At 39.6% G+C, this 11,946-nt stretch overlaps 1 protein-coding gene across 2 annotated transcripts; it reads right to left on the bottom strand.

Annotated features, from left to right (window-relative positions):
• Nucleotides 1-260: 260 nt before the first annotated feature.
• smim14 (small integral membrane protein 14) lies at nucleotides 261-11,038 on the bottom strand. 2 transcript variants are annotated; one of them, XM_079422328.1, is made up of 6 exons: nucleotides 10,730-11,020; nucleotides 4,038-4,118; nucleotides 2,954-3,002; nucleotides 2,710-2,858; nucleotides 1,767-1,807; nucleotides 353-1,667 (listed from the first exon to the last, which is right to left on the bottom strand). In XM_079422328.1, the coding sequence occupies exons 2-5, from the start codon at nucleotides 4,110-4,112 to the stop codon at nucleotides 1,769-1,771; spliced, it is 312 nt and encodes a 103-aa protein (XP_079278454.1). In that variant the 5' UTR covers nucleotides 4,113-4,118; nucleotides 10,730-11,020; the 3' UTR covers nucleotides 353-1,667; nucleotides 1,767-1,768. The 2 variants fall into 2 exon arrangements, with proteins under 2 accessions (XP_079278453.1, XP_079278454.1); XM_079422327.1 differs by having other exon boundaries at nucleotides 261-1,807; nucleotides 10,730-11,038.
• Between the last annotated feature and the right edge of the window lie 908 nt (nucleotides 11,039-11,946).

Raw genomic sequence — 11,946 nt, 5'->3', positions numbered from 1 at the left:
TATTTAGACTGTGACTGAAACAGAACAAATTAACGTTCATAACCCGAAATAGTTTATTCTTGTTATTAGATTTTAAAATAAACGCGGTGAAACTGATTATTGGGACATTTCATTTGACATGAATGCCACTAACGCGAAACAGTAGGTGTGGAGGACGTTTCAGAAGCAGCCAATCAGAGACTGAGAAGTCTCGGTGACGTAACACCAAAGGAAAGTATTAGTGGTACTTTTGACGCAGAAATTACTTTTGAGAGTAGACAGTCATATCGACGAATTTTAATTAGAAACGTCTGAAAGGGACTAATCACCACCAACAAATATTCCCATATTTAACAAAAGAAAAACACGTCCTGATGCTATATGTTCATATTTATTTGTAGTAACCAAAAGTGCATAGATCAAGCCCTTTCTCATAGAGCAGTTTCATTAGAACAGTGTACATAGACAGAATTTACATGTCCTGAAATCCACACCACCACCTTAATTGATCTACCCAGAAATCATTAGTCCAGCCAGTTACACCAACTTACTTTTGTGCAAGTTACACCAAACTTGAAATGGGGCAGATTTATCTCCTCTCTTTGGTGTTTTTCTGGAGCTTTGCATTCTGTACAGAACCGGTAAGGTGCCACAAACAAAGTGCTACCGTTTGTTGATTTGCCTTTAAGCGTTAACCTAAAAGGCAATCTCACTCTTCACAAATATTCCCAAAATTCCTAAGAACCCAATTTTTTCTTCTTATTTTGAAAGCTTACATTGTTTTTAGATTTTCATTACTGACATTTGACAGCTACCCATACCATCTGACTAGCTGTTTAAGTATAGCTACATAATGATTCCTGAGCAAATGCAAAAAAACTGTTAAGAATGGCATTCAAGTGGCTATGCTAGCAATTGCTCTAGTGATTTTTATACACAAAGGGTAAATAGATTGTCAAAGTCTTCAGGGTGGAGAAGTCTGCTTTAGATCAGCCACCTCTCTGTGGTCAACAGATCCCAGACCATGACAACATCCACACAGCCATGACATCAACAGTGATGAGAGCCAAGTTAAAACTGGAATACGCCCATTTCATTATTTCCTCTTGCACAACAATTTTACTTAAGTGGTTTTGGTCAACCTTAAATCATTTCAGTTACATCTGTGTTTAGAATGACTCAATGCAGAGTCAAGGCTCAGTCTCCTCCATGGACCAATGAAATCATGTCTGTGAAGTCATCATAGCTTTGGAATGCATTGGCTACCACAGGACAAGAAATACTCTTCACCTCAGTCTACTCACAAATAACCCAAATCTTTTGACGACACCCAGTTTCTATGTAACCTTTCTTCTAGATCACAATTCATATTCAGGCTGATCTAGGGCAAATGTCATTATATAGGCCTATATGTCATTTGAACAACTTGTTACATACCTAATAATTCTTTATAATAAAAATATAATGAGAAGTAAAAAGAATTGAAGACAGAGATATATAAATCCGGGAAACTTTAGACTCCAACAATTCAGCACTTTCACCACTAGGGCAACTTTCTCTTCTTTGCTTCCTCTTTTGATATGTAACAGGTTGTAGAAACACCTTGTTATCCAATGGTCTGTGTAGATCAGCCCCCCCCCCCCCTCCTCCTCCTCCTCATTGGACTAAAGAATCTGGAATCTGAAGCACTGACAGATGATTAAGGAAACAAACAAGTTATATTAGTCACAGTAGCTGATCAGGTGGAAGCTGGATTATAAAATCAAATCTTTTGCGGTGGAAAAAACCTCTAGTCCACAGGAGGTGCTGGTGGCTCTCTGCCATGATTCTAAATGAGGAGAAAAAAATCCATCCAGTGACTACAGGAATTACAATTCAAGGATTAATGTAAATTAACAGTGTTGAGTTGCTAGTACACTTCCTGATTACTGTTATTTCACCGAACTGATGATTCAATACACTACTTATCAAACGTTTGAAATAATTAAATACAGGTATTTTTATGTTTTTGAAAGAATTCTCTTATGTTGTCCAAGGCTGCATTTATTTTAATGAAATGCAGTAAAGCAGTACTATTGGGAAATATTATTAAAGTTTTATTTGAATAAAAATGTAATTCACTCCTGTGATGGCAAAGCTGAATTCTCAGCAGCTATTACTCCAGTCTTCAGTATCACATCATCCTTCAGAAATCATTCTAATATGCAGATTTGATCCTCAAGTAATATTTTTATTATTATCAATCTTGAAAAACGTTTTTGCGGCTTACTATTTTTGTGGTAACAGTTATACAATACCATTTAAATTTAGGGTAAGAAATATATACTTTTATTCAGGAAGAACACATTAAATCCATCAAAAGTGACAGTAAAGACATTTATAATGTTACAAAACATTTGTTTTCCAAATACGTGCTGTTCTTTTAAATTTTCTATTCATCAAAGAATCTTGAAAAAAATGCATCATGATCTCCACAAAAATATTAAGCAGCAAAAACTGTTTTCAACATTGATAATAATAAGAACTATTAATTAAATTGTAATAATATGTCACTGTATTACTGTTTATCTGTATTTTTAATCAAATAAACAGCTTTGTAGAGCATAGAGACTTATTTAAAAAAAAAAAAAAAAAAAGAAGGTAGTTATTTCAAACTTGTGACCACTAATGTAAGTGATAATTCACACAGTTTGACCATCATTATGAGGGAGTTTATCTGTCAGGACTTACACCATGGGGGCCGGATGGCTTGCTGCTGGCTGAAGGGCCTCTCAAGCTGGCTGGACGGAACAAGAAGAGCATGAGAGCAAGAACTACCCATCCCATAATAATCATGGGTAGAGTGATGTCCCCTTCTACGGAGGAGTTGGGGCCTGGCACTGCACACATAAGACTCAAATGTTAGAAAATATAACAGAATATGTGCTATAGTGTGATATGCAAATATGCTTTTGTTTTGAACACACAGACTTACTCTCCTGAAGGCACTCTGTGTCTGTACAGTAGGACTGGGACTGTCTCAGCTTGGAAACGAATCAAAGAAAATATTTGATCAAAAAGGCTAATTAAAAAAAACATACTCTATTACAACATTGTGTGTGGACGTGGGCTTCTACGTTCATTAATTCAGAAAACATTTATTGATATTAAATTTAACTTGAAACAATCAGTGTGTGATTTATATATAACAAAAGTATTTGTGTTCATACCCCCCCCCCCAAAAAAAAAACTAACAAAACAACAAAACAAACATTATCTTTCATTTTAAATGCTTGTTCAAAAAATACTTCAAATAGCTGAATCAAACGTTATTCCTTGGCTGATCTAGGTGAAGCAGAGAAGCATTAGCGCCATCTACTGGCTATTTATTCAAACTACAAAAGCAGAATTATTCAACACCTACAGCAAAATTTTTAAAAGATAAAATAACCACATAAAGATATGTAGTTACATAGTACAGCTCTTAAAAACTACAATTGGAACAAACAAGCCCTGTCAGATTGGCACACATCCAAATTAAATTAATTTATTGAAATTAAATGCATTTCTACACCATCATACAAAATCATTTTGGCAATTATTTATTAGTACCATAGCTTCATTAGCCAGTGTGAAATTAATTCAATTATAACTCTCTCTCTCCATTATAAAAAAAAACCTGACATTACAATTCCATAGCTATAGAACTACAAGAAATATACACAATAATGTTATTTGGAACTAAGTAAATAGAGGTATAATTAAAGTCAAGTGAGTTCAAGGTTGTTTACAATAATATTCAAATTATGAAACTTCTGTTTTGTGTTCATTTATAAGTGCACATGAGATCCCTTTGAAAAATATGAAGACTGCTACACTAAAAGAAGGGAAATCAAATATAAGAACAGGGTCCATCTAAAATCACATTCATTCACATTTCTTTCATACAGATCAGTAGACCAATAAGTAAAAATAAAACTCAAAAGATCAATTTCTATTTGCACATCTGGAGTAAGCAAATGCAAGTTATATTATATTATATTTGAAATGCTGATCTGGAAAACAGAGAGAAAACTCACCAGGCTGATGAGTCTTCTCATGGCATGTTCATGAGAGCAGATGCACTCACAGGGGTCAAAACCTCCCTCTGCCATCCTCTCCTGCATAAGACAGAATTCACAAACATTCCAAAAAATGTATAAAAATGACAAACACTAATAATATTCAATTACTTTAAACACACACAGAGACTCAAAAACTGAATGGGTGTGGTGAAATATAATGGCTTCACATGTGAAGGCTGTCAGCATGACTCATATTTGAAATCCAAATAATCACACAGGTGTGGTAAGCTTCTTTAAATAAGCTACCCAATGGACTGCCCATGTTGTAAAGTTAACAATCTAGACCAAAAACTATATGATGACTGCTTTTCTTCTCCCAAGCTTCATCTAATGCAGTGGGGTTTTTCTTTTAATTTGTTAAAGTTTATGTGGATAAAAAAAATCTGTTTGAGTACTTGATGAACCATGACATAAACTATATAAAGTAAATAAATAAACCTAAATAAATAAATAAATGTCCAAGCACCAAATTGTTAATGGATTTCTTTTATCTTGTTTCAGCCCTCATACTGACCCAAGTCACAAAGAATTGACGATTTAATGACAAATACGTTAGAGTAAACATTTCTTTCCAAGTTTTAATTTATATGAAATATTAAAAGATATTATGTTGAAAATTCCCATATGTGAATTACAGTTAAAAATTAACATGAGTAAAAATGTAATTATTGCAATAATATGTTTAAGTGAGCTGCTGTGATGCTTCAGGTAGGCTAATGAGTGCACGCTACGAACTGCACGCTCTATGAAGGTAAAATGACGTCAGAAAGATTTGCATGCGCAGGGTAAGACTTGTGAAAGTGTACATAAGATAGCAAGCGTAAATTAATTTTGCTTGCACAAGAAAAGATTTGTAAAATTGTAAATCACGTTTCGAGCGTAAGAAAAAAAGATTTGCAACCTTTTACTGATTTTTGTAATTCATGTATTGTGAAACTGCAACTTCATGCGAAGGCAAAATAAATATGATCTGTATTCTTCTGACTTTCATTTTTCTGTGCTTACACTTTTGGCTCTGTTGTTTCGTCCAAATACAGCCAAAAGTATTGCAAGCCTGTGTGCAGCGTTTTGCAAGCGAACACAACCGTATCAAGAGCTGCAATACGGATTGACCACGTAAAACCAATATGTGTGTGGAGAAAAAAAATCGTTGCAACTGTCTAAATGACTTCTTGCGTGCGTAGGGCAAAATGTTCCCAAATAACCCGCTGTTTACGTCTGCGTCTTTGCGCTTGCATTTTTGGCACGATTTTAGATTTGCAAGCGCAAGTGGAAGGCGGGACCTTCTTCTCGCAGCCAATCAAATGAGGCTCTCGCCGACTCTCGATTTACTCTTAATCTGATTGGTTCAATAAACACTCCAGGCGTGAGAGCACATCTTTATCTTAATTAGACTCAGCATCATTCTTATTGTGGGGTTGGTATTATTTAACACACACACATATTAAAAAAATAATTAATAATACAATAAGATAAAATAAATTTATAAAAGCATGATCCCTAGAAGCTGTGTACCATTAGTCTGACTACCATGTGCTCATATACTGATTTTCAAGCTAGATTTAACTTTATTGGATTGGTTCGACATTGCATTGAAATATAAGATTTTAGATAATCTGCCTACACCACTGAAATAATGTTAAACTTTACAATCAAAATGTTTAATAGCGCTTTGTCTCCAGATTTGACTATAATGCAAACACTGACACTTCAAACCAAATCAGCATTTAAAAAACAACTACTTTGACAAAATATAGTCTTTAATAATGTCTAAATATATGCATCTAAATGAAAAAAACAAATGCAAAGTAACTATATCTGAATCAAATATTCCCAGAAACCATGAAACACACAGTAATGTTGATATTTTTATATGGTTATACAGCCATCCAGTGGTTACACATGGCATTACAGATGGTAAATGCATAATTTAGGGGTAAATATTTAGTACAGTAAAATCTCCTTTAAATACACGTTAAAGGAAAAACAAAAATCTGGCATCAACCCTGATCAGGAGACATTGTGAAATTACACATAGTAGTGCAGATACTTTCAGTAGCATCAAGATCACAAACTAATATCATATGGTCTGCTGAAGAGGAGGAGGATGACTAGGATGTCTTTAAACGATAGGGTACATCGCAGCCACCACACTTTGCAAGAATTGCATTCTGCTCCTTATGTGGGTGGCTAGCATTGAAAGACGCTCCCCTCAGACGTCTTCACCTGAGGGCACAGCTGTATGGTTCAGACCTGTTGACTTCACTGGGTTTTCAAGTGGGCACCCCACCTCACCGGTGTTTCGTCAACTAGCCCACGACACCTCAATGGGGCTTGACAGCAGAACCAGCGTCCTGGGACTGCTCCCTCGGCCGTTCAGGACTTCACCACTCAGCTCTGACCCCCGCCCCCTCTGCCAGCCTGGTTTAGCCACCGCTCACCTCTCTTTACCCACAGCCATCTGGACGCTGTCTCTGCCTGCTTTGATATGTTGTTCACCAGGGTCTTGCGGGTTGCCCCTCTAACCCCAAGCATCCCCAATGCTCTCCAAAGTGACTGTCCCGGAAACCCCCTGCAGCCCACCTCCACCGGTAGATTCCAGGCTCTCCAACCCCTCTGCTGGCTCTCAGATATGAGGGACTGAAAATGCCCTAACTTGCGTTCATGAGCCTCCTCAATCCTTTCCTCCCAGGGCACCGTCAGCTCTATTAGGGCCACCTGCCTTGTCGCTTGGGACCAGAGCACAATATCTGGTCGGAGGCTAGTAACGGCAATCTCTTCTGGAAACTTGAGTTGCCTTCCGAGATCAACTCTCATCTCCCAATCCTCTGCCGTACCAAGGATCCTCGTACATCTATCCTCCTTGCCTGCCTTCTCCCCAGGCCTGAGGAAGCCAATGAATCGGGGACCCTTGACTTGGGCCTTGATTCTTTTCCGCTTCCTCTCCTTCTCCAGACCATCGGCCAATTGCGCCAGCACCTGATCGTGGCGCCACCTGAACCTCCCATCTGTCAAGCCTGCCCGACAGGACGACAAGATGTGTTCCAGGTTTGTTTGGTCTCTTGCACTGTGCACAGGAGGGATCCTCTGTCAGTCTCCATCTTTGGAGGTTTGTTGGAGTTGGGAGCACATCGTACACGGAGCTAAGGAGAAACTTTATCCAATGCCCCTCCATATTCCAGATGTCCTTCCAACTGAGAGATCTTCCTCGGACACCTTCCCACCGGGTCCAGCTGCCTTGCTGTTTCATGGCTACTGCCCTGGCTTGTCTGCGCTCTTCCTACACAGCCCAAATCTCCTTCTGCACCATCCCTTTTCGGTCCTTTGCTCTTGCCTCCTTCCAGCTTGCTCGGGTGATGACTCCAAGGTCCAGCCTCCCCTGAGTCACCGTGCCCATGATATCTGCATGTTGTAAGCGCTCCTCTGCATCCCTCAGGGCTCCGCTGGCCTTCCACTTCCGTCCCGTCTTCACTACGATGTTTGCCTGCCGCACAGCCTGATCATCACTGTCACGCAACATCATTGCCAACCGGACTTTGCCTGTCTTAAATTCCTCCACAACTGATGTAATTGGCAATTTCAATTTGCTCCCGGAGCTATATAGCCCTATAGAGCAAAAACTTTTGGGAACAGACAGCCATCTCCTGAGAAAGTTGTTAATTCTCCTTTCCAAAGCCTCTAATGTTGTCAAGGGGACCTCGTACACAAGCAGTGGCCACAGGAGCCTTGGAAGGATACCGTGTTGATAGCTCCATACCTTATACCTTCCAGGCAGGCCACTCCTCTCCAAGGCTTTCAACCATTTCTCTGCTTGGCTAAGCATCTCCTTCACACTTGCTTTGTCCGTCAGGTCGGCTCTGTACCACCTCCCTAAGCTCTTTACCGGCTTCTCCGTGACTGTTGGGATGGTATCTTCACCAATCTTAAACCGGAAGCGGTCCTGGACACGGCCCTGCTTCAGGACCAAACTTCTCGATTTTGAGGGTTTGAACTCCATCCTAGCTGCTGTAGTGAGTTCTACCAAATCTTCCAAGATCCATCTGCCCTCAGGGACTGACCTCGCCGTGATTGTCAAGTCATCCATAAAGGCCCTAACTGGGACCTGTTGGACTCCAGACGACAGCACAGCTCCCCGTCTGGGCTTCTCCACTGACTTGACGAGGAGGTTCATCGCCGCTGCGAACAAAATCATGGAGATGGTACACCCGGTCACGATTCCAACCTCCAATCTCTGCCATTTGGCGGTGAAACGCATTTTGAAGTTCCCGAAGTAGTTCCAGAGGAGCAGCTGTACCTTCTGGGGGACGTGATAGGCTTTAAGTGTGTGGACGACCAACTTATGCGGTACTGTGCCATAGGCATTCGTTAGGTCGAGCCACAAGACTGCTAGATCTCCCTGGTTCCTCTTTGCATCCTCGATAATCTTGGAGATAACGCTATTGTGTTCGATGCAACCGGGGACTCCTGGTACTCCACCTTTCTGGACAGAGGTGTCAATATATTTGTTGTTAATCAAGAACTGAGTCAGCCTCTTCGCCAAGATTCCAAAGAACACCTTCCCCTCCACATTCAACAATGAAATTGTACGGAAGTCTTTCAAACTGGAAGATTCCTCCTGCTTGGGGACGAAACAGCCCTCGGCAATAAGAAAGCTATCTGGCAGATGATTCTTCATCCACACTACCTTAAGTAGCCTCCAAAGGCATCTCCTCAGCCTCTCGCAGTTCTTATAAACTGTATGGAATTCCATTCGTCCCCGGTGCAGATCGTCCCCTGGCCTTTCGGATGAAATCGTTGACTTCCAGCCATCTGAGCTCTCCATCATCAAAGGGGATGGTCGGCTCCTCTGGGCTGCACAGCTTACCTTCCAGGTCAAGGTCTTCCTTTTGCCTTGGGTCACTGTGCACTTTACGGAGGTACTCTTCTACCTCCTCCTTCGGGGCCTTTAGCACTCCTGATCTTTTTACTCCAAGGAGCCCTGACAAGTACTTGAAAGGGTTTTTTGCAAACTTAACCCTCTCCTTTTCTCGCCGCCTCCTATCCCTTCGGTGGCACTCCGCTCGGCGCAGGGTCTTTAGGCGCTCCCTCACATTATCTCGCAACTCTTTAAGGGCAGGTTTTTCGTTTTCAGGAGCCTGTCGGAAAGCCTTCTTCAATCTCCTCAAGTCACCTCTGAGTTTTGCAATTTCCCTTGAGCGCCTGTTCTCTCCAGCCTGCTGCGGGCCCTTGGTCTGTCTCTGCTCCATCCCAAAGCGTTCTGCTCCCATATTCCAGATGATGGTGGACATTGCCTCCATCTTCCTGCCAATACCACCCGCGAGGACAAACTCCAGGACTCGATCTATCTCCCTGTCGAAAGTCTCCATCCCATTTATCGCGTCAAGGATAAATAGAGTGAATACACAGAAATGTCATTTCCTAACATTAGCTCGAAATTCAGAATGAACACATGGTAGTCAGCCTAATGGTAGCCTACACAGCTTGTAAAGGATCATGCTTTTTTGTTTTATTATTTTATTGAATTATTAATTTATATGTATCTGTGCAGTAAAAATACCATCCCCACAATAAGAATGACGCTGAGTTTAATTAAGCTTGCAATACTTTTGGCTGTATTTAGGCGAAACAACAGAGCCAAAAGTGTAAGCGCAGAAAAATGAAAGTCAGAAGAATACAGATCATATTTATTTTGCCTTCGCATAAAGTTGCTGATTCACAATACAAGAATTACACTTACAAAAAAACAGTAAAATTCTGCAAATGTTTTTTTCTTACGCTTGAAATGCGATTTACACTTTTACAAATCTTTTCTTGCGCATGCAAAATTAATTTACACTTGCTATCTTATGTACACTTTCACAAATCGCATGCTAATCTTTTTGACGTCATTTTACCTTCATTTCGCTCCGTTAAATCAACTTCTCGCGACTTAAGTGAGTGTAGCCTACTCAATAATTTCTAAATCGAATACAGCAGTAGAAATTTGCATTCCATTCCTAAACATGTTTGTTTGCCACAGCAATTAGGTCCAACATCAGTTAAACATAGTAGCCTAATGCTTTCAAAACTGGACTATTTTGTTCCGTGTGTTTTAATAACTGAAAGAATTTGGCATTTAAGGCATGACTGAATCTTGGAAATTGTAAACAAATAAAAGGAAACCGAAATAAGGTTCGCTGGAACAAGGAAGCTTACTCACAACATTGAATTACCACAACAATTTTCCACAAAATAATGCGAACGCTTGACAGACCTTTGATGCAAATGTCTTGTTCTTCTATTAGTTGGCTACGTTTTTTCGTAACTTGGTTCTGTTTTGTTTGCTTCCTCTTCGACTTCAAAAACATGTCTATTTCAACACTAAAAACTTATAAACCCACTCATAAGCACACAAAATGTATATTAAGTAATAGTCTATACAATAAACAAAGCATAAAAACTGTTTTCCCATCGTGAGATACCGAAAATATTCTTGTTTAAAGTATTTTGCAGTGTTATTTGGGATGTTAGCGTCATCAATGTTTATTTAGCCTATTCAATAAAACAGTGTATCTGTTTTAATAGAGACAGCATTTAAAATAAAAAACATGAATATGATTTTTACCCAAGTGCAAAACAAACCAGATTTGGATAGACAGATGTCTTACCGATGACTTCGACAACTCACTCGAAGAGATTTAAAACCATCCGCTTCAAACCAGGAGGACCGAAATGTGAATATTGACCCCTGAGAGTCTCCGCTCGCACAGGCCAAATCCAGTGCAAATGCTCCCTTGTGTACACTGCTGTTTGGCAATGGGCCCCAGCTCCGGCTGATGTTCCGTCTGTGTTTAGATAAGGATCGGGGAAGCAAACATGAGGAATGCTACTATGGTGAAGGCTCGGCTCATGAATGGCAAATATCTCGCGCTGACGTTAAGGTAAGTCTCCATCGCGTCAACGTCTACATTTCAGCCAATCAGCAAGGCGGACTGGATGAACATAACAACTAATATATTAATATACCGCAGGGAAGCCTTTGCCATAGTAGGATCCGTGCATTCATGTGGTAGAATTAACAGATGAGAGCCACGTCGCTACATGACCTGAAATGTCGCATGTTTTGGTAAACAATGAAATGGCGTTACATTACTCACCGTTTGCAAAGCGTACCGTCTATTCATTGGACATCGGCATTTTGCTGGCGGGGTATAAATAATGAAACGTATATTTGAGTTGCACATGAATGTGTCTGTGTGAATGAAGTGTGGATGCGTGCTGCTCCTAAACTAAGAAAATGCAAGCTCATCATGGACACTCAGCCCCATCTAAACCGCAAAGGGTTGTGCACATAGAAATGAACTGCAAATTTGGAAAATATTTTGAAAAATAATGGAGGCTACACTAATGTGAAATGAAGACTCAGTCAATAGCCTAATCAGTCTTACCAGAATTTAGGACAAAATGATTGAAATCGGGTTGAAAACCCGCCACTAATCCTAGAGTATGTAGTGTTAGTGATAGCAAGACTATTAACTGTAAATAGCTTATTTATGTGCATAATTTCTGAATTTGTGGTCCTATTCCCCCACCCATAAGGCAATGGAGACATCAGAAATACTTGTAATTCTGCTTTGCTGCAAATACATAATTGTGTTAGAAACAATAGCTTGCAAACTTTCACTGAATCAGTACAGAATATAATCAATGATTATATACTGTATATTTTAAATGTGTTGAATTATTATTTAATTTTTTTTACAGTTTAGCAATTATATTACTGTCTAGTATTGTAATATCGTTTGTGCATTTTTAAACTATTTATAGTAGTATTACCAGTGAATGCCTTCAGTTGAAATATTAAATGTGCATATCCAGGAAAATA

This window comes from Barbus barbus, assembly GCF_936440315.1.
Source record: "Barbus barbus genome assembly, chromosome: 7".
Lineage (NCBI taxonomy): Eukaryota > Metazoa > Chordata > Actinopteri > Cypriniformes > Cyprinidae > Barbus > Barbus barbus.
This window is presented reverse-complemented; position numbering and strand designations above follow the sequence as displayed.

Excerpts from the sequence above, each read along its gene's own strand:
- smim14 (XM_079422327.1), bottom strand. The coding sequence starts at position 4,112 with ATGGCAGAGGGAGGTTTTGACCCCTGTGAGTGCATCTGCTCTCATGAA. Across the intron at positions 3,003-4,037 it reads TGAGAAGACTCATCAGCCTG|CTGAGACAGTCCCAGTCCTA; the intron begins GTGAGTTTTCTC and ends TTCGTTTCCAAG. Across the intron at positions 1,808-2,709 it reads AGCCATCCGGCCCCCATGGT|AATCATGGCAGAGAGCCACC; the intron begins GTAAGTCCTGAC and ends CTCCTCATTTAG.